At 34.8% G+C, this 24,259-nt stretch overlaps 1 protein-coding gene across 1 annotated transcript; it reads right to left on the bottom strand.

Annotated features, from left to right (window-relative positions):
- Window positions 1–1,128: 1,128 nt before the first annotated feature.
- On the bottom strand, window positions 1,129–23,076 carry LOC110105772 (uridine kinase-like protein 1, chloroplastic). The gene is made up of 14 exons (XM_020835408.2): window positions 22,843–23,076; window positions 22,676–22,767; window positions 20,238–20,307; window positions 11,048–11,166; window positions 9,896–9,992; window positions 9,494–9,573; window positions 6,137–6,331; window positions 5,952–6,035; window positions 5,784–5,844; window positions 4,980–5,040; window positions 3,007–3,100; window positions 2,851–2,923; window positions 1,752–1,834; window positions 1,129–1,671 (listed from the first exon to the last, which is right to left on the bottom strand). Exons 1-14 carry the CDS (start codon window positions 23,072–23,074, stop codon window positions 1,525–1,527), a joined length of 1,488 nt encoding a protein of 495 aa, XP_020691067.1. The 5' UTR covers window positions 23,075–23,076; the 3' UTR covers window positions 1,129–1,524.
- Window positions 23,077–24,259: the final 1,183 nt, after the last annotated feature.

Here is a 24,259-nt window from a genome sequence, read left to right as displayed (position 1 = left end):
TGAGAAAAATAAGCTAATTTTAGGCTTGATTTTGCAATGTTAGCTTTGGTCTCTCTCTCTCTCTCTGTTGATTTTTTCTCTTTTAGCTGCTTTGGTATTTCTCTTTTCAAATATTGATTATGTTGAAAGAATATTGTTTTTTGTATGTTATTGGCTTATAAGAGATTATAAATAGATATAAAATAAGGTATAATAAATAAATAAATATGCATAAATAGTACTCAATCATGAGGATAATATCCTATTGTTAAGAGAGAGATTTTAGAAAAAATACTACTAATACACTAATATTCTCATAATGATTTTTTCTTAAATGAAAATTGTAGCAAAATATTTTTGTATTAAATTTTTTTATGTTAGAATGAGAAGATAGATGATCAAAATTTATTGGGAAATGCTTACAATTTAATTATTTTAATAGAAATAAGGAAGGTATTTGCCGTTAAATAAATTATCAATGTTTTATTTTGATATATATATATATATATTAAAGCAGTTAGATTTAAATTTTATTAAATTTTCCCTGGTCCATGAAATTTTGGGAAAATGATTTATTTACTAGTTAAGGTGTCATTTTAAAATTATAGCATTTAATGTATTCAATTAAATATTTTAATTTTATAAAATAGCCTCTTAATTTTTCAAATTTAGTTTAAAAGTATTCAATAGCTGAATTATATTTTTAGTTTGAGATTTAGAGAACATCAAATTTTTCTCATGAAATAATGAAATAATTTATTTCATAAAGCCATCTACACATTGATTCACTTAGTATAATTACAAAATAGAACATTTTTAAAAAATTATTATCAATATTATAGCTTAAAAAAAAAAATAAGCCACCCTTTTATCAACTACTATGCTTTAACAAATATGATCATAAAATATAATATTTTATTTAAAAAATAATAATAATAACTGAGTAACAAATTAATGAAAAAAATTTATTGCAAATAGATTCTCATATGGAGCAACTTTTTTATAGCAAAATATAGGCTTCCAAGCATTTATATTAGCCATAAACTCCAGAGTACTTAGCTTTGGAAACTAATAATATTTCTATTAATAGTCACAATAACATTGAAGTGGCAAGAATTGCAAATATCTGAATATCAGAATTTTGAAATTAAATATATAAATAATTATATTACTCTCATTTTAAAATAAATTATTCAAGCTGCAAGCAATGCAGCTCAAGTTCTTCACAATATTCTGATTCAAATTTGACTACTCATTCTGATCAAATTTGATCAAGTTGCAATCAGGAATGATACATTAGAACATTAAATATTACAGCACACTAACCTGTATATGGCAGTCCAAAAGCATGTCTTACTATGAAAAATGAACATCCCACTTTGCTTGAATTCCTTCCGAAGCAAAAGCTGCTGATACCGTTTGAGACGGCTTTCTCATTGCTTTCTAAAATAACTTTTTAGTACAAAAAATTTCTGTACTACAAAACTGTTTTACGAAGAAGCAGTAAGAAAGCTGCCCCAAACGAGTCCAGTGGTGATCAAAGCATCAAACATCAGTTCCAAAGTATCGATCACCATACTCTCCCAAGCCAGGAATTACTCTGAACTCCTCATTCAGTCCAGCATCTATCTCTGAAGTGACTATCTTGAGGGAAGGAAATCGCTTACAAACACAATGGATTCCTTCGGGTGCCTGAAATGGTTAAATATATCAACTCCAAAATGATTTGATGGTGGAAAATAAGAGAGCAGTTTATAAATTAAGGGGCTAACCGATATCAAGTTGAGGAAAATAATGCGGTCCTCTGGTACTCCCTTCTGGATGAGTAGTTCTATTGCTTGGTTTGCAGAGTTTCCTTCAATAGAAAGTTTAAGATTTTACAAGGATAGGTCTTGTAAGATTTGTGAGTTGGGATCCAATATTGTACAATTCATATAGTAGATAAAAGTGCTACAGAAAAAACTTTGAAATTTGTCTATATGTAATCTTGTGATATAGAAAACCATGACAATTTGTAAGCAATGCATGGAAGATGGTCTATCACCAGAAGTTTGAAGTATCTGTGGGGGTTTAATCAACCACTAGAATTGATAATTAAGTTATGAAGCTTAAATTTTGCCTGTTGAAGAAAAACGTGCTACATAGACTTAGGACATCTCCAACCAAAAATCTCATTTTTCACTCCAAAATGCAGTGCAACAAAAAAATGGTGCGATTCATCTCCAATCGAACTCCATTTTGCGCCAAGATAACCGTCTTTCTCATTCGCATGTTTCTTCGACAAATCTGTTAGAGGCAGAAAAATAACGCAGGTGAACAGTGCAATACTAATATTAACGCCGCCCTGTTCATCCGCAATACCGGAAGTTTTGTCGTTTGGCTGGAGCTCGCGAGCGACGTCATTCATGCGTTTGGAGTTTGGTTGGAGAAGGCCTTAGGTTTCGTTTGGGATGACTTTCTTACTGCTTCTTAAAGTAGTTTTTTAGTACAAAAGTTAAAATTTTTGTACCAGAAAACTACTTTAAGAAGCAGTAAGAAAGCCGCCTCAAATGAAGCTTTAGTTATGACTAAGCATCATGTTAAGGTCACCATGGGGGCTAGAAGAAAATTTTGCCAAAAAGTAGTAATGGAGCCAAATATATCCACCTCTACATTTATTTATTTATCATGTTACAGCCAAAGTTCACAACGCATTCAAGTGTCACAATAATTTTGATTTATGAATCACTTAGATTCGGAAAATACACACAAATCTACAGTTTAAGGAAATTCTTATTTTTCTTCAGTGGGAGGGCATCCAGTAGATAAAAGCTTTGTAGATCGCTCAAATCTTCAACTAATAAATGCAAATGCATCGAAAGAAAATAATACCTGTACCAAGGACAGGATCAAGTAGTAAAACATGGCGTTCAGATATGTCATTGGGCAACTTCTGATAAATAAGCTGACGAGCAACAATCAAACAAATTCACATTAATGTACATGAACTTGAGCATAAAAATAAGCTAATTGGTTTATAATACTTACCTGCTTTCCATTATCACCATCACGATGAATAAGGATCTTCCCAATTTTTATTCCTTTACAACAAGCTCGCAAGGCATTCTCCATGCTTTCACCACTGCAATCAATCCGATGTGAATAATGATATTCCTTATGACAAAGGTAAAATAATATTTCCTTGAACACAATATTAATGGAGATGAGATCTAATAATCTGCATATTTGGTCACATTTCACTAGGCCTTTAAAAAGAAATGTCAACAAGTCATGAAAATGAAGCGAGCCATGCCAGGTATGTGTAATTGCTCGACATATTCCCTACACAATTTGAGTACCTTGTCAGTCGATTGGATCGGCTTCCGAGACTGTACTTGAGAGGAACTTTATGAAGTGACTGAAACCAAAGATCCGTGCAACTGTCAGAGTAATGAGACCTAGAGACTTGGGAGAATCTATGGAGCTAGCTCAGTTGGTGCAAGATCAGAAGCACCTGGAAAAAAGGAGTAGGAGATAGTAGTTTAGGAGGCTCGTAAGGATGACCATCACCTTTTTGGCAAGCAAGGAGCCAACACCGGGTACTCTTAGGGAGACTTCGAAAGAGAATACTGCCGAAAAAGACCTGGGGACAACTTCAAGAAGCTCATAGAAAAAGAATTACAGGAGAAGAGGGTGAAGGGGATCTATTTCACATGTGACGAGAGGTATAAACCAGGGCACAGGTATAAGGACCGAACTCTTCAGGTTCTTACTGTTTGTGATGAATAAGGAATGGATGAGGATGTCGTATTTCCACTTTGCGGACAAGATGGATGTTTGGGAGGGGAGTATTGTTAGACCGGTCCAACCAGTCTAAAGGGACTGGCTTATGAGAACAGAGGTGGACTTTTCCGCCTCCTGTACGTGCCGAACGCACGCACGGCTTGCGCGAGCTGTTTAGGAAAGATTTTTGAGGGAGCTAGGACATAAATTTGAATGTAGGAACTGTTTAGGGATTTCCTTTAGATTTGTATGCATCAAATAGTTTATTTTCCTAGGGTAAGGGCATCAAAAATTTGGCTGAAATTTGAGATCTCTTAGGCTTAGATTTTTCTTGGGCTGTACTGGCGTCTAGAGATTTGGGAGAGATAGATTCTCCTATCAAATAGAGGATCAATTGTATCTTGGTATTTTACATTTCCTTTTATCAAAAACTGCAAATTATCTATTGTTTTCGTGGTTTTGTGTGAATTTTTGTGGAGTACTCTCGTTGTTTTTCGAAGATTGATAGGAAATACTTGAGATCGACAAGTGTTTCCACCCTGAGGACAAGGCGGATATTTGGGAGGGAAGTATTGTTAGACTGGTCCATTGGATCGGTCCAGCCGGTCCGACGAGACCAGCTTACACGAACAGAGCTGGACTTTTCCGCCTCCTATACTGGCCAAAAGCACACACGGCATGCGTGAACTGTTTAGGAAGGATTTTTGAGGGAGTTAGGAGGGAAATTTGAATGTAGGGATTGCTTAAGGATTTTCTTTTGATTTGTATGCATTAAATAGTTTGTTTTCCTCGAGTTAGGGCATCGAGAATTTGGTTGAAATTTGAGATCTCTTAGGCTTAGATTTTTTTTGGGCTCTAGCGAAGTCTAGAGATTTGGGAGAGATAGTTCCTCCTCTCGAATAGAGGATCAATTGTATCTTGGCATTTTCTGTTTCCTTTTATCAAATAATACAAATTTTCTACTGTTTTCATGATTTTGTGTGGACTTTTTTGTGGAGAACTCTCGCTGTTTTTCGAAGATTATTAGGAAATACTTGGGATCTGTAAGTGTTTCCTATCAGCTTGCCAGCCAGTTAAACAACAAGGTGTTAAAAAAAAGATAGCCTTGAGAAGTTGGCAATTGCTAAACAGTTTAAGATAATTCCATGATTTTTATGGGTTTGGATGAATCAGAAAAAGAGTTTTCATTGAAAAAGAAAAAAAATGATAAACTAATTGATACCTGATTTGAGGCTCACCTTCGTATAATAGACACTCCACAAAGTTTCTTGCAGAAGTCAACTCCTGTATAGACTGATCCTGAAACAGAGGACAAGATGAAGACATTATTATGCATTCATGTCAACCGTAGCATTTTGCTTCCTTGTCAAAATTTATGAATTGAAAGGCAACAATTGATCTTAATGATGGTGTTTAAACAAGCTGAAATAACATGATCTAAACCTATGTACACCTTTATCCTTCCAAGAAAACTGCATATAGGTATAGTTAACAGGTAGACCATATTAACAAGTTCACAGTTTCCAACAAGGACTTCTGACCAACCACAAAAGCACTAACATACACCAATTAATAAGCTTCATGATTAACACAAGAATAACCAAATTTTATTAGCAAACTTATATAGTGATTAATATTGGCATAATAGGAAGGAGATATGTTATGGTTCATAAGTATAACAGTCCACTCTTAGATGCATCTTTCTAGAAGTTTCCATGAAAACCAGTGCCATTGAAGAAAGCATCTCTAGATCAGCCTAGCTACGAAATGATAAAGAGGATAAACAAAGACACTTAAAACCCTATAATATATGGCCCATGAAACAACACTTCAAGCTGCACATTAAGGCTTTATTTGGGGCGGCTTTTTTATTGCTCTTTAAAACAGATTTTTTAATAAAAAATTAAAATTTTTGTACTAAAAAACTGCTTTAAAAAGCTGCTTTAAGAAGCAGTAAAAAAGCCATCCCAAACAAAGCCTAAGTGTCTTACAAGTATGATAATCACATGTAGGACTAAGACAAAATTCATTCTTTGATGTACCTGTTGGAGTGACCACCTGTTTCTCGGTAAAAGGCAAATGACCAAGGCCATGCTCTACCACCTAACAAGAAAAAAGCTAACATTAACAATTAAAACGAACAAATTATTGCATTACATTTTGTATCATCTTTTCTTGTTATGAATATACAAAGTTGAGATGCATTTTACCAGCCGAATAAGTCGATCAGAATAAAAGACAAAGTCAGGTGTTGTAATATCCCTGTCACGAACAAGGGTGTGCATTCCTCTTATCTGTTATTAATCAAAATTATAAATTAATATCTGAACAATCCTGATTATCAACACAGAATTGAGAACCTGAAATTTATCAGGTGATAAAAGGTACACTGTACCTGAAATGTAGATTGAATAACAAATACATTAGGGTAGATTTTACACAAGTCATGTTGGCCAAGTTTTGTCTGAATATGTTGAACAATTAAATCAATCGCAACATGGTTGTCACCTCCTCTAGGAATGATTACATCAGCATATTTCTTTGAAGGCAAAACAAAATCATCAAAAGCAGGCTTGACAAATTTTCCATACTGCATAACAAAAAAATAAAAAATCAAATTAAAAAACCGCAAAGGGTAGCTCTTTTATCGTTGCTAGGACTTTGGAGAATGTGTAACTTTAAAACCAGCATGTATGGACGTCATGTTCAAGCAATACTTAAGATCAGTAATAACAGATAAGTTATTCATCAGTGCCTCCCTTAGAACAACAGCTATTAATTGAGGATAAGCTTTCTATTAAATGCAAAATGTTATAACTCACATGGCAATGTAAAATGTTCGTAGAGAAAACGATGCACATATTTAAACATTCCACTGCAAGGTAATTTGTTCTTAGAGAGAAGACAAATTATAGTGAATTTGCATATGCAAAACTTCAAAACGTTTTTTGCACACTACAAAAAAGAGAGTAAGTGCAAAGAATGTTAACAAGAAAGTGTGTTTGAGAATAAGGTTTCGTTTGTGACAGCTTTTTTACCGCTTCTTAAAGTAGCTTTTTAGTATAAAAAGTAAAGTTTTTGTATAGAAAGCTGCTTCAAGAAGCAGTAAAAAAACCATCCCAAATGAAACCTAACTGAAAATAAGCGCAACTCAATAAATTTAAGGAGAAAGTGTATCCTATTACTGAGGACAAAATTGATGTTACTATTTCAGTTCAGACCGGATAAGATTGAATAACAAATACATTAGGGTAGATTTTACACAAGTCATGTTGGCCAAGTTTTGTCTGAATATGTTGAACAATTAAATCAATCGCAACATGGTTGTCACCTCCTCTAGGAATGATTACATCAGCATATTTCTTTGAAGGCAAAACAAAATCATCAAAAGCAGGCTTGACAAATTTTCCATACTGCATAACAAAAAAAAAAAAAATCAAATTAAAAAACTGCAAAGGGTAGCTCTTTTATCGTTGCTAGGGCGTTGGAGAATGTGCAACTTCAAAACCAGCATGTATGCACGTCATGTTCAAGCAATACTTAAGATCAGCCATAACAGATAAGTTATTCATCAGTGCCTCCCTTATAACAAATTGAGGATAAGCTTTCTATTAAATGCAAAATGTCATAACTCACATGGAAATGTAAGAAGCTTGTAGAGAGAACGATGCACGTATTTAAACATTCCACTGCAAGGTAACTTGTTCTTACAGAGAAGACAATTATAGTGAATTTACATATGCAAAACTTGAGAAAGTTTGTTGCACACTACAAAAAGGAGAAAGTGCAAAGAATGTTAACAAAAAAGTGTGTGCTTGAGAATAACTGAAAAGAAGCGCAACTCAATAAATTTAAGGAGAAAGCGTATCCTATTATTGAGGACAAAATTGATGTTACTATTTCAGTTCAGACCGGATAATGTGATTCTTTCCATCGTATTCTTTCCATCCTAGTTGTACTGCAATGATAACTAAAACGTTCAATATTGGCCACGAGAAAAATCTTAGAAAAAACAAAGAGCAAACGTAGTAGACCTCTGTCACTCTAATAAGACAAATTGTAGTGACGAAGAAAAAGTTGAGAAAGTTTGTTGCGAACTACTAAAAGAAAGAAAGTGCAAGGAAGGTTAGTAGAAAGTGTATGTCTTGAGCAACTGAAAAGAATCACAATTCAAAAAATTTAAGAAAAAAAATGCACACTATTAGTAAGGACAACATTAAAATAATTAGTTTATTTCTGAACAAATAATGCAATTCTTTTCTTTGTAGTTGGATTGATAATTAAAATATTTAATATTAGTCAACAGAAAAGCCTAGTCAAAAAAAGCAAAGAACTAACTTAGCAGACCGCTATAACTCTAGAAGCCCGAAAATTTTTGGTGAAATCCAAAAATGCCTTAGCTCTAACAATCTTCTTTTTCCTGGTGTGCAATATGATATAAATATAATTTAATCTACAAAGGGGTAATAACGTGACAAGGACCTTGTTTAAAAATTACCATAAGAGAATACTAGTCATACTAGAAAGATAATTTTATCATGACATGAATTCTTTAATACATTTGTTAATGTTAGGGCATTTCATCAAATACACAATCCTGTTAAATAGGATTATCGCTCCACACACCTCCACTGAAAAACAATTTAGCTGATATCTTCTTTACCCAGGCTAATCTCTTCACTTTTTCAATCTTTGTAGCAAATTAGAAGTTATTGAAATATATGCTCTGAACTGAGGGATGGCAAGAGATAATTTTATTACTATGATATATATCCTCATAACTGATAATGTTCTCCCTCTTATTATCTTTAATTTTTCTTCAATCAATAAAGCATAACAAAAACTTTTCTCCCAAATAAAAATATTAACAAAAAAGTCAATGAAAAGTGAAGTTTATATGAAAATGCGAAAAGGAGCTAGGTAAATAGAATTTGACTACCACACGGTACATAAAAGTATGTGTTTCAAATTTTTTATCAACACAATGTCAGCAGACATCCTTCTTTTTCAATACTCTTAGCCAATAAAAATTTGCTTTCCCGTGCTTCTCAATCACACTTGTCATTCAAACCCTTCGCCCTGTTTTTTTTTTTATCATAAAGTTATACTAATCTTTTTTTTAATTCTTATTCCTCTTTTCTTTCGCTCTTTGTTTTCTTTTTTATCAAGCATTCTTTTCTTGCAAGATTTTTTTTCTACAAGCCAATCTTTACTCGTCTCTTTTTTTTTTTCACTTTTTAGCTGCATCCTTTATTGAATAGTGTCATTAATTATGTCACTCTATCATGTTGTAACTCTGTTGTCACCTTGTTAACCTTATACATAATGATTATGAATTTGTATTTACTATTTCATATTATTTTATTTGTCAAAATTCACATCTAAAAGAAATATTATTTATTAATAACTAAAATTTTATGAAACATAAAACTGCTAATGCAAGATTTTATAAACCTTCCATTTTCCAATCCCTTTTAAGCAGTCTACGCATACTGAGATGATCATGCAGATTTATAAATTAAAAGTTGTGCATTACCTTATTATGATTGCATTAATAATATTAGGACTATATGAAAGAAAAAAAAAGCACTTCAACTCTCAAGTGAGAAAATTTTAATACATAAGTTATGCATTACCTTATTAGGATTGAATTAATAATTTTTGGAACCAATTTTAAAAAATGAGCACTTTACCTCTTAACTGAGAAAATGATATATTGTTCTTTCCAACAAGTTAAAAAGAAAATGCATACCTGTTCGAGAACTGAGTTAACATCCCGACCTCTCTCAACTGTATCTCTTCTAATTCTTCTAGCAAGCCTAACATCAGCATCTATCAGTGAAACATTAGAAAAAGGGTAATGAGGGATCAATACAACACATATCAACATCACATGTAAGCAACTTTAAAAACTGAAGATTATTTAGCTTCCTAATACCCATGATGGTCTGAGTAAATAATAGCAACCAATAAATACTAAGCAAATCAGTAACAGAACTCAAGCTTATGGATTCAAGTGAATTCCTACAGATTTTCAATTGTAAAATGGCACATAAATAAGGTAAAACGTTAAATATATTGGAAGGGAAGCTCACTCACAAATATAGACATGCTCTATTGGGTAAAGAATGCAATATAGACAATAAAAACTAACCGGTATCAACAAATATCTTCATGTCCATTAGGTTTCGAACATGTGGATCATGGAAAACAAGAATCCCCTCCAAAATAATAACATCTGATGCATTCACCTAGCAACAATAACTTTGTTAAGCACATAAATCTACTTTCATCAAAAGATTAAAGAATAATAGCTGCGGGTAGGCACTTGCTATTGGTCAAACAATAAAGATCAACTAGTAAAAATTTTGGTAAAAATTTCTCACAATTTTGATAAGAGAAAGTAAGTATACATTATAACTATAAATGATACTCTAGACCTTAATGGCAAGTGGAAGACATTAAGGGTCCATTTGAGAAAACTTTTTCACTATATTTCTTTTCAAATTGCTATCACTTTTTTTGGCTACAGCTTTATTGCTGCTCTTCATAAATTTCTAAGGTGAAGAATAACTTTTATGACTAAATCTGCTAGAGCGCAACAAATATAAGAAAACTACTATCCTATTTCTTTCAAAGAAAAAAGTTCATAATATCCACAACAATTTACAAAAAGTTTACTTTTCTCACAATGATATAACAATTCTACCATTTTTTTATAAACAGCTGCATCTACCCCAAACAAACCCCTAAAAGAAAAGAAAGAAAAGCCTATTGAATAACATCAAGCATATCATACCATGGCTATAAGAAAATGCAGTTCTAGTAAGTTTCAACCAGATGGAGTATGAGTAAATCACAAAAACAACTAGAAAATAATAATGGTGTTACACATGTGAGAAAATTTCCATACAAAGAAATAACATTAGTAACCTACAAGAAGCTGCAAATAAGAACAGGATACAATGAATTTCACCAACATTTTAAACAAAATTGCCGCTTCATTTTGATCTCCCAGATATTCTCTTAACTTCATTAATTAAAATTTAGAACTTCAAGATTGTAAAGAAATTAGAAAAGAAGCCAATATACAGCACTTTCATTTTTTGGATAAAATGGAACATTGACAAATAAAACTGGTACTAGCTATTGCTAGAAACCAGACCAGAAAGTTTATGGGAGAAATTTAGAGACTCCGTTTGAATAGCAATTGAAAAGTATCCCCATATCAATGGCCGCTTTGAACACAAATTATGAATCAAATCATTAGAAGGCAATCCAGAATTTGAGTTCAGTTTAAGCATACCTTTCGGAAACTTTCACAGCAACGGCGATGGTTCTTGAAATCATATATGGGAATATTGACAGATTGTCCACTTTTCAGCTTGGTCAAGCACTCAATGAGTTGGTCAGTGTCAAAGGCATCTAAACAAACAAAAAATTTGTCACACAGAACCATATTAAAATATGTTTTAAATATAGAATAAAAAAATTTTCATCAATTTGTATGCCCTCCTAAAACACCCTGACACATAATTAAGTAATGAAAACAAAGGAGAAAACAAGTTAAAAAAAAAACTCAAAATAACAGAGTCGATGGCCACACTAGCATCAGTTGTGTTTTCACTGCATCTCTTTCTAGAAAACTATACTAAATAATGAAATGCCTTGATCAAATCCATCATGATTCAGATCAATCTAGCTACTCATCACCTTCCCTGAAAGCCGTCATCCACATCTCATATGTACGCTCACAAATCTCTTCACAAGCCTACAAGTGTTTTCTTCAATAACTCGCTCTTACTAGCTCGTTCATCTACTCACTTGCACTGAGACTCAAATTACTAGCACACTATATTTCTTGTGTGGCATTCCTCCGAGCAGAACCTCCACCGTCATTTCTCTTCCCAATTAAATGATACCACTACATCTTCCTTCCAATAAATTTTGTTAATGTCTCATCAACGCAATCAGAATATTGATCGCATATGCCTTACCAACTACAATTCTCATAGCTTCTCCATCCTACTTGTCAGTCCTACCTACCTACAAAGCTTCTTCTATGATCCCAACTCCTATAGCCCTCCCAATCCAAACAGAGGACTTAGTTAAACAGCTCTAAACTACACCAAGTTTTCACCTTCTCCAACTCATCCTCATCCTCAAATCTTATATCGAAAGGAAAAAGGAATTACAATAATTTTCTATAATATATTAAAATCATAAACTCTTATCTGAAGCTTTTTGCATTTCTAAATATGTAACCATGGCATCAACACCTAACATGTCAAAGATGCACAGCTTATATCTACGAGATATAATACAAACACAAAGATTTGCCTATGGAGTTATAAATTCTCAACATTCACATTGGAATTAATGTTATTATTATATGGGCATGTCAAGGTCATAAGCATTTATGTAAAGATGATTATTTTGGATAAAATTTAGATATGAAAATTATTAATTGGATAAAATACTTTCTAAAGATTCTAGATAATGAAGTTGATGAATCCTTCAATTACATCTATTGATCTTATGATATAATGCAAACGATCACCAAAGATCTCATCAAAATTAACAGTTTGCCATATAATCCAACTAATTTTGTAATTCCGATAAAAAAGGAGAGTATATTTAATGACTTATGTTAACTTGATGAGAAAATGAAAAAACAAATCACGATTTAGTTCACGCTACCAAGTTTCGCACATTCTACTAGCTCTAATAGTCCAATGAATCAAGTTGAGCTAAATATTATCTTGCTTAAGTTTGTGATAGATCACAAGCGCAGAAATTTAATAATTTGTTGGCTGAAAGTGAATTTCAGCAAGTGGAAATCTGATTTAGAGAAGAAGTCTCTTGGCAAACACTTAAAAAGCCTTAAAATTAATTAAATTTAGAAGAAAACAAACAAGATACAATGGATCTTCAATTCAAGAGGAACATCATTCATTCTCAATCCCTAATTGATGGCTAGAGCACAAGTAAACCAAAGAGAACTCACAAATTCAGCAAAACATAGATAACCCTAACCCTAGGGAAAATAATCTACTTAAAGCAAAACAACAAACATCGAAATCCCTAAACAGCCCTTTACTTTGAATTTTCTCTCATAAACTGCCTCCCCCCTACTTAAAAATCTTTAAATAGTGGGCCCCACAAGGGGGCGGGCTGCTTGTTGGCTCCGCCTTTCATAAACCATTTTATCAGAACCTCCTTGGCCCCTTCTTCTCCCTATCGAACCCCCTTAAACTCAAATGGTTCTAATACCACCTCCAAGTCCTTTGTCAGTGTCACAGATAACTCTGAACTAGCTGCATGATCCCCAATAGCTCTCCTTAGTTGTGACACGTGGAACACTAGATGTATAATCGTGGTCAAGGATGATTTCAAATGATAAGTCATTGCTCCATGCCTCTCCAATACCTCATATGGGCCAAATTACCTCGGGGCAAGCTTCTCATTCTTCCTGTTGGCAACTGTCCTCTATCTGTGGGGTTGTAGCTTTAAGAACACCCTTTCCCTACTTCGAACTGGATGCCCTTCCTGTATCCATCCGCCTACTTCTTCATAATCTGCTGTGCCCTCAACAGGTGCCTTTCTCAGTTCGTCCAACACTCTATTTCTTTCCTCCAAGTATTACTCAACTGAAGAGACTTGTGTACTCCTCTGCCCAAAATTGCACCAAGTGTGGAGGGTCTCTTCTGTACAATACTTTGAAAAGGGTCATCTGGGAAGTTGAATGATATAAACTGTTGTACCAGTACTCCGTCCGTGCTAGCCACTTGACCCACAACCAAGGTGTCTTTGAAGCAAAACATCGAAAGTAATTCTCCAAGCTCCTGTTTACCACCTTTGTTTGTCCGTCTATCTAAGGGTGGTAAGTGATACTTCTCTTTAAAATTATCCTCTGCAACCTGAACAGCTCTCTCATAACTGATTGAGGAACAGCTTATCCTAGTCAGAAACTATTGACTATGAAATCCCATGCAATCTAATCAACCTCTCTGATGAATGTTGCTGCTACTGTAACTGTCGTGTAGGTGTGTCTTAAGAAAATGAAATGAGCATACTTGCTCAATCTGTCAACCACCACTAGAATCACTATAAATCTCTCAAATCGGGGTAGTCCATTTATGAAATCCATGGTGACCTCCTCCCACACTCTGTCAGGAAGAGCCAGAGGTTGAAGTAACCCCCATGGAGCCATAGCCATGTACTTATTTCTCTGGCATATCTCACACCTAGCCACCATCTCCTCCACATCCCTATGCACCCCCTTCCAATACACTTCCACTGCCAATCATTTATATGCCTTTTGCACACCAGAATGTCCACCAACTACGCTCTCATGGAACTCCTACAGCAAGTGAGGAAAATGAACCAAGGTCTGTGGCATCATAAAACTTCCTTGGTATAGTAATCTCTCTCTATATAGAATAGCCAGAGTGGCTATTCTCATCCCTTAGCAGATTCATCCTGATTTTTCTCAGCTCCTCATTCTGCACACTCTCCTCTTTGATCATTACCCAATCTACCATAAATGGTATCAAAATGACCAACCCTTGGAGCTACCCCATGCATTTGGATAAGGCATCAGTCGCCTTATCTCTAATCCAAGCTTGTACTGGATTTCAAAGTCATAATCAAATAGCTTGGACAACCACCTCTGGTGCTCCTCGATCACCATCCTTTGTTCTAACAAGTACTTCAAACTCCTCTAGTCTGCCCTAAAAATAAAATGTCGGCATAGTAAGGCTGCCACTTCTGAATGGTTAATACGATGGCCACCAAGTCACTCTTATAAATTGACTTCCACCTAGCCCTAGATATTAATATTTGACTGAAGTAGTCAATGGATCAACAATTCTGCATAAGCACTACCCCCAATTCATACCCGGATGCATATGTCTCTACCACGAAAATCTAACTGAAATCAGTTAAGACCAGGATTGGTATCGTGGTCATGGCCTTCTTCAACCTCTCAAAAGCATGAGTAACTGCCTCCCCCTACAAGAAGTTGTCCTTCTTCAAGTGCTCTATCAGTGGCCCGGCTATGGTATTGTATCCTCTCACAAATCGCCTGTAGTGTCCCATCAAACCTAGGAAACCCCTCAACTCTCTCAAATTCCTAAGTAGAGGCTATTTTGGCATTTCCTTAGCCTTGGCCTGATCAGCAGCCACTATCTCATGGGATGTCACGTGCCCCAAGTACTACACACTGACCTATGCAAAACAATATTTCTTCAGGTTTGCCCTCAATGGGTGCTCCTGTAAGACTCCAAAGACCACCCTCAAGTGCTCCAAATGCTCCTCCTCGGACTTGTTGTACACTAGGACATCATCAAAGAAAACTAATACAAACTTCTAGAGGTATGGTCGAAATACTTTGTTCATCAGCGATTGGAAGTTAGCATGGGGCGTTTGTGAGGCCAAACGACATCACTAAGAACTCGTAATGCTCTTCATGCATCCTAAAAGTAATCTTCAAAACATTCTCCTTCCTCATCTTGATCTAATGGTATCCTAACTTCAGATCCATCTTGGTGAACACCACTGCTCCACATAGCACATCCAGTAGCTCATCAATCACCGGTATGAGAAACTTGTCTAGTACAATCTCTTTATTCAAGGCCCGATAATCAACAAATAATCTCTAACTCCCATCCTTTTTCTTAACCAACAATATTGGGCTAGAAAAAGGACTCACACTCGGCCTAATGATCCCCGCCTCAAAAATCTCTCGAATCAGCTTCTCAATCTCGTCCTTTTGAATTTGCGGGCAACAGTACAGTCAGACACTAATCGAAGACACCCCCTCCCTTAGGGTGATGGAGTGCTCCTGCTCCCTCGGTGGAGGTAAGCTTTGAGGTGGTTAAAAGACCTTTCTAAACTGTTGTATGAGTGATTGCACTGAAAGAGGAATGCTTCCCCCTTCCTCTAGTCTGATCCCTTCTAAGCTCTACAGTTCCCTAGAAATTCTCCTTTCACCTCCTGTATGGTCCTTACCATGATTTTGAGAGATACTATAGCTTTGGACAACCCTGCACCTCATCGAATCACCACCCTTCTTCCTTCCACCATCAACTCCATTACCAGTGCTCCCCAATTGACCTTGGTATCTCCCAAGGTCTACAGCCACTTCATCCCCAAGATGATAGCAGTGCTTCTTAACTCTAATGGGAGAAATTTCTCCCTCACCTAAACCCCCTGTATAGTCAGCATCACTCTCCTACACACTCCTCTACCTGTCTCCACCTTCCCACTACCCATCATTATCCCATAACACCTTGTGTCCACCAATTTCACCCCCAAGTTACCTATGACCTGATTGGAGATGAAATTGTGGGTAGCCCCACTGTTTATCGGTAACACCAACTTCCTATCTGCTACTTCACCCTACACTTTCATGGTGTGATATCTAGATGTAGCCCTTCCTCCTCTACCAATTCCCCCATGTCCTCTCCCTCCTCAGCTTCCTTGTCATCACAAACGGTGACAACCCGAAGAGTTTTATTCTTATACCTATACCCTGGGTATATCTCTTATCACACCTGAAGAACAATCCCTTCACCCTCTGATCCTGTAGCTCATTCTTGGTGAGCTTTTTGAAGTCCCCCCTTCTTACAAGCTTCTTCTTTGGGTCTCTAGAGGAAACCCCATTGGCGATCCCCTGGGTGCCAAAAATGTGATGGTCATCATCCTATATGAGCTTCCTGAGCTATTATCCCTGGTCCAGGTGCTTCCGGTCCTCCACCAACTGTGTTAACTTCATAGCCTCTCCCAAGTCACGAGGCCTCATCACTCTCACAGCCGCCCATATCTCTAATTTGAGCCCCTTCATGAAGTTCCCCTCCAGTACAGTTTTAGATAGTCGATATAGCCGACTAGCTAGATATCAAACCTCTCACGGTACTCCACCACAAAACCTTCCTGCGTAAGAGCAAAGAACTGCTCATAGGAGTCCCCTCTTGCTGGTTCGGAAACGTTCCAATAAGCAATCCTTGAACTCCCTCCAACTCCGACCTCTCCATTGGTACTAGGCCAGTGCCTTCCCCTCTAAACATAAGACTGTTGTCGTCAATCTCTCGTCCTTCGTCAATCCATTAATAGTAAAATGCCTCTCCACCTTTTAGATCCACACATATGTATCCTTTCACTCAAAAATGGCCATCTTCAGTTTCTTCACCTTCAGATCGTCTCCGTTTCCCTTAAATCCTCCATAACCTCCCATCCCACGAATTGTTGGACCTCCCCAAATGTCCTGACCCTCTCTTATGTGCTCGTAGCTAAACATTTCTTCAAAAAACCCCCTTCTTCTTTCCATATTATAACCCATTTGCTCAAAATCAACCCCCCCTCTTGCAAAATCAAAACCCATTAGTTCAAACCTACTACTCATCCCCTCCCTAGAAAAAAGTTCTAGGTGAGGCATCTCATCTTCTCCCTCCAAAATCTCTACCTCTTGATTTTTCCCTATCATTATCATATTTGTGTTTCTACCACTTCCTTGACCGTCAGTGGCTCCTTCACCTTCGATGACATCATCCTGGGTTGAGCTTCAAGTAACTTCTTTAATATTTCTTCCACGATGGCGAACTTCCAATCCATCTTTTCATGGACGGCTGAAAATTGATTTTAAAAATTCGAAATCTTCTCCACAAAATCTGATTTTAATTGTCCCATCCCTTATTCCAATACTTCCATTTTTCTTCCAGCCATAAGTACCCTGAATCAATGCTCTGATACCAATTTGATAGATCACAAGTGTAGAAATTGAATAATTTGTTGGTTGAAAGTGAATTTCAGCAAGTGAAAATATGAAATAGAAAAGAAGCCTCGTGATAAACACTTGAAAAGCCTTGAAATTGATAAAATTTAAAAGAAAACAAACAACATACAATGAATCTTCAATTCAAGAGAAAGATCATTCTCTTCCAATCCTTAGCACACGGCTAGAGCCCAAGAAATTCTAAGATGACTCCTAAATTTAGCAAAACATAGAGAACCCTAAGTCCCTAACCCTAGGGAAAATAATCTACTTAAAGCAAAACAACAAACATCGAAATCCCTAAATAGACATTTACTTTGAATTTACCCTCCTAAACCGCCTCCTCCCTTCTTTAAAATATTAAATAGTAGGCCCCTCAACTTGCGAGCCCAATCCCGAGCGCGAATTCGAGTCGAGCTCAAAAGGTGAGCTCGACCTTAGCTCGTGCCACTAGAAATAAGCTTGCGAGTAGCTCGTGAGATCACGTCTAACGCGGTTCACCTTTCGCACGTCGTTCACTTTCCGCAGCCCACCTTCCGCAAGTTGCTCGACTATTCGCCTTCTGCAGTCGGCCATTTAGCATGATGCTCGCCTGTTCGCCCTCTATGGCCCGCCCTTTTGCACGTGGCTCACATGTCATAGACCTGCGTTTTGTCTTTCACTCGCACTTAATCGAGCTGCTTGACGAGTAAACAAGTCAAACGATGATTCAATCAAACTCCAGCTCGATTACGCAACGAGCTCGAAACTCGATAAGCTCGACTTGCAAATTGTTAATGAGTCGAGCTCAAGCGGGCTCGTGAGTGGGCTTGACTCATTTGCACCCTTAATTATGTTAAATGTATTTGAATAGCCTTCAATCACTATTGTCACTCTCCAACAACTATAAATGGAGATATAGATTGCACCCCAACTTCATATATTATAGTTCGTTTCATCATAAGATGACTTTGTTTGTCCATGGTTGGCACAATCATATTATTATATGCATTGCTATATTTTTTAGTTGATATTATCATTGATACTATTATGACGTAACTATGGAATCTTCCAAGTTTATTTAAAGAAAGATAAATGATGCATTTATACATATGAATCCAAAATATTTGAATTTTTTTTATGTCCCAATTTATAAAAAAAGATGAAGTGAAGCAATTTATCCATCTCCTCCACTATGTCCATAAGACTTCCAAGCATGAGGCTTTTGTATTACTATGAAGGAGAGAATGGTTTTAATGGGGCTTAAAAGAATTGATGAAAGAAAAAAAAAAAAAGGTTTAGGATTACTTCAAAAACTTCATTTAAATTTGGATTTTTTATTTATTTTAATCAAAATTAATATTAATTATCACTTTGGATAGAATTTGGCTATGAAGCATGGGCACTTTAAAAAGCCTTTTGTATTCACTGGGTAGAAGACATGCCTCTGACACACCTTAACATATACCTAACACACCATAAATTGTATCAGATAAGTTTTATTTCAAACTTAAGAATTAGACTTGGCCAATACACTCTTAAACACAACCAAGACTCAATCCCACATGGTCATGACAAGTGTTGACACAAAGGGCACATATAAGATGCTTTTTGGTTCAATAATTTTTTAGTTCATTGGATGATTGATGAGTTTACCATTGTTAAGTTCAATTAGTGATATATCAATATGTTCATATTTTGTGATATTTTTTAAAGATTATATAATCCTTTTTGGGTTAGCAGTAAATTATGTAGCCGAAAAAATGATAAAGGTGTGCCTAATAATAAATGCTAATGTTGATTTGATGTTTGGAATTAAATAAACCTGATAAAATATTGAAAAGCAATAGTAATTAAACCAACTTTACTTTTTCTTGGCACTTAATCTTTTACATGAGATCTTATAATTCACAACGTAATATTTTACGATAGAAAATATTTAGATTATGCCTTTTGGTTATGCATTTTACATTAATAATTCATTAAAAATATATATTGTATCATGGCATGTCATTTTCCATTTTTTATGGCTGTCATATCCTCGTGTCAGTGTCCATACTTCCTAATTTCTAGAGCTTATTTTAAAAGAAAGAAATTTACTACAAATATATCATTAACTGAATGTAGGACACAAGGCCAACAATAAATAGATGAGTAGGCAAGTACAAGGTCAGTTAAAAAGTAAAAAACAATACGGCCAATTGTAGATGGAATACCATGGAAGGAGCTAACGAATATTTAATTTTGATAATGTAAGAAGCTAAATTCAAACCAGTGACATCTACCAGAGAACTAGGGAACAGAGTATGCCACTTGAGTTAGGTTTATAAATAATGCATTTTGGATTTTGAATGATGAAATGGACTCTAAATTATTTCTATGTTCTACTTTTTCAATGTCGCTCTGCTTAACAAATCAATGCATAGTAAGAACTTTAAAAAGTATTTACAATTAAGAAGTTTATCTTGCAGGCCTAGAAATCTAATGTTGAAAGACTAAGGAACTTCAAATAGAAACCTAAGTGATGGAATAAACTTATTGCATATAAGCTTATTAAATAAGATGAAAAGAGAGGTGAAGCCATTAATGCTTGTTCTAATCCTTTAAAATATATGAAATTCAGTCAAGCAAAGTCTCATTTTTATCTATAACCATTTCATCATGTTCTAGTTCTTGAACTCTCATTGTTCTCTCTCCTAGCCACAACACAATGATATCAACAATATAGTTAAATAATAATTACCAGGATGATCAAAGTTATAGTCATTGGCACGTTCAGCTTCCTCTGCAGTCAAACCTCTGTAAAATGAATCCTGCAAGTTTCAAGTTAAATTGAATACAAGAAAAAAAATTTGAAAAAAAAAATAAAACATTAAGAATCATAAATTTCGAAATATATTGCTGAAAGAAAACAATTTATCTATTAGGATTCTCTATAGTATGTAATTAGACGCATCTTTCTATTTTAATGCAAATATGTCAGACTACTCTAATTATATTTCCAATAATATAATAGAAAGTAGTGTTACTGCTCAACACCATATTCAGTGTTCAAATTTATCATGTTAAATGCTATGTTGCACCGATACACCTATTTATGAAGGCGTGCTGTATCCGATACACCGATACACAGATACGCCTCCGATACTCCACCGATACGTGTCGGATACACCAAAGACGTATCCAATTAAAATACTATTTAATTTCAAAAGGACACACGTATCCGATACACGTGTCCGTTGAAAAACAAAAAGAAATCAGAAAAAAAAAAAAGATGCGTTGTATTTACTTCCGCGGATGCGAGCAAAGTTCTCTCATTTCTGAGATGGATTTGAGTCTCTTGATGATATGAGAATATTAGAAATTACTAATCTTTCACTTGATGAGCCTGAATTAAAAGCTATGATATTTATTGAAGATGATATAGAAGTTCAAAGACAAACCACTGAAGAAGCTAATCATATCATTCCTTATATTGAATAGTTAAAATTTTATGTGATAGACAATTTATGTTTATGCTTTTGTTGTTGTACTAGACATTTAATGCTTACTTATATTTTGATATTATAAGCTACAAGGCTACAAATGACGTTGTTGTCATTTTTTTTTGTAATTTAAAATATTATGCTTTGATTGCTTTCTTAATTTTTATATATGATTTATAAATTATGATGTCGTGTCCGCGCCGTACCCGTATCTTGTATTTTTAAGAATTGACGTATCCCGTATCCGTATCGCGTCGTATCCGTGTCGCCGTATCCGTATCGGTGCAACATAGGTTAAATGCTTAAGATATTAGCAGCATTATTATTATTAATGGTTGTAGTGACTTGCTAAACATATGCATTCTACCATATCATATTAAACATGACACCTAGCATGTCTCATTATTTCGTAACCTTAGAAGAAAATTCTAACCTTGTTTAGAAACCTCTCAAATACCTTATGGTACAATGTCAATATTTTGGACATATTATATACGAAAGATGTGAATCTAATTATGAAAACTAGACTTATTATATTTGATTTACTAATCCTAATATATAATAAGAATGAGAATTTTAATCCTATTAAACTTTCATAATTGTGATGTGGCTTGTTAGTTTATATATATTAGATATTTGTCATGTCCTTATTCCCCTATCATCGACATGCAGGCCATGCACATATCTAACAAGCTTTAGCAGAACAGAGCAATAAAAATTGATGTCACTACCTCATATCCCACCTAATCAGGTGCACTCTTTATGAATCATTCTTTGCCAAACATCAATGCTTCATGAAGAAACTATTGCTAATTGGAACTACCATTGTTGTTAATTTGAACTACCATTTTTCCTTGCAAGTCTTTCACATTAACTTTCTATTCATCCTCAACACACACTTTTGCTTCCTCTTTACATGAGTAAACCTTCCGTTAAACAATTATAAACTATGTTAACCAACAAGCCTGAAAGCTGAAGTTAGAAGATTGATGCACAAGAACACTATTTATATGCTAACACCCCTCATGCTTGAGCTCATTTAGCTGCGCAAGCAGTACTAAACAAAAGAATGGTCTGCATAAAAACATTAGGCCTAAAATATGCAAGACAATAAACTAATTTGAGACCCCTTGCTCCAGTACCATGTTAGACGCCAGTAAGCAGCCAAATTAAACTAAAGTTTGTATTTTGATGCCAAGGAATTATCTTTGAATTCTAAGAGCCTTCAATTAAGTTGCTCACATGCTTTTTAATCATCTTACATCAAACTTTTTGGTCCATTTTAAGCATTCCACTTCTCTTTCAACATTCAACTTGCATTTATGTGCATTCATTGTTGCTCAAAATAAGCTCCAATCTTTGCAAAACCTCTATCTACCAACTGCCAACGCTGCACTCTAAAACAGTACAGAACCCAACAAAATGCCCGGATAATGCTGAGGAAAAGAGAAGAAGAAAGGACAGAAGTGAACACTACAACGATTTACCATACACGAAAACTTGTAAAATCATTAAAATCTGCTGTTTATAGCAAGACACTAATGAAATCAAATTCAAAAAGAAGCAAGCAAATCATTTAATCGCGAGGCTTATGGGAGATCATGTAACAATTAAACCTACTTACCATTCATAAACTATAACCCAACGAGAATTTGCGAGAATAATCAGTCAAAAATAAAGATACTTATCCCTTTACCTGATAGACAAGAACAACCCGCTGGTCATGAAGCCGCTGGATGATCATGTCGCATACAGTAGTTTTCCCGGAAGCCGAACCGCCCGAAACCCCTGCCACGGAACCCATTGTTCCTCGTCAAAAAGAACAAAATAAAGAAGTAGTCTGTGGTTAGGTTCAGGGTGTACCTATAACAAAGGGCTGCTTAGGTTCTTCGGGCAAGGAATCGTCGGCAATCGGTCCGGCGACAGAGGCCTTCGCGGAGGATGGCGACGACGGGGCAGAGGAAGTAGACAAGCGGAGAGAATCAAGGCGAAGGCCGCTGAAGTGTGGCCCCGACGCCGCCTCCATAACGTCGTCCATGGCCTTCTCTGGCATCCCCTCTCTCGCTCTCTCTCTCTCCCTGTCAAAGCGACTCATGATCTCTCCTTTTTCTTTCTTTAGTCTTTTTTTTTTTCACCAAATAAAAATACATAAATAATTATACTATGTAAAATTAAGAAAAAAGCAAATATATTATTAAGAGAAAAAAAATTTACTCAAATAAAACTATTAATAATATTTTTAGATTAGCTAATTAATTAATTTAAATTAGTTAATTTAACATAAAAATAATTATTAAAACTATTTATTTTATTTTATTTAATAATATTAAATTAATTTAATTTAATTTGATAATAAACTATTAAATTGCTTAATTTAAATTAACAAAATGAATAATTATAAATATTTATTTCTAATTTTTTTTAGAAAATTTTAAATTTTGTCGTAAATCTGTTAGAAATCTCATTAAAAAATCCATAGGTAATCCACCAAAATTTTGAATGGATTTATTTCCACCAAAAATTAGGGTTATTTATGTAGTGTTTATGGATTTCAAGGTAATGATTCTTACTTTTCGTTACTGGGCATATTAATTCGTATTATTTTTAAGTGATCAGTGGTGATATTAAACTTTATAGATTCATTGGTAATATTAAACATAATGATACTAAATCTAATTTCTCATAAAATCTTCATATAAATACCTCTGATAGTTTATTATCATATAATACTCATAAGGTATCTCTATGCATGATTTAATTATCTAGACGACCTAAACACATATATCTTCATTTATATTACATTATGTTATATAATCTTGCTAAGATATTATTACTATCACAGGCATTTATCATTATTTTTAATAATATTAATTGATAATTATTAATATCATATCTTTTAAAATTGCATATTGCATATCATATGCTTTGTCTATATTTTATTAATCCTAAGTTCATTACATTATTTTATTTAATCTTTTTAAGATAATTGAAAACTATCACATGCATGTATCCTTATCTTTTATTAATATTCGTTGATACTTATTAATATTTTATCTTCTAAAATGTATACATGTTGCATATTAAGGGATCTCACTTTAAATGTCTTTTATAAGCATCTCCATGCAACAACAACAACAACATCAAGCTTTTATTCCACTATGTGGGGTTGGCTACATGAATCCTATTTCTTCATTGTGTCATGTTAAGAGTTAAATTTTTATTTAAATCTAATAAACAAATGTCATTTCTAATATTTTCTAATCAAGTCTTTCTAGGTCTT

Source organism: Dendrobium catenatum, unplaced genomic scaffold (assembly GCF_001605985.2).
Source record: "Dendrobium catenatum unplaced genomic scaffold, ASM160598v2 fragScaff_scaffold_1342, whole genome shotgun sequence".
In the NCBI taxonomy this organism is placed as follows: Eukaryota; Viridiplantae; Streptophyta; class Magnoliopsida; order Asparagales; family Orchidaceae; genus Dendrobium; species Dendrobium catenatum.
This window is presented reverse-complemented; position numbering and strand designations above follow the sequence as displayed.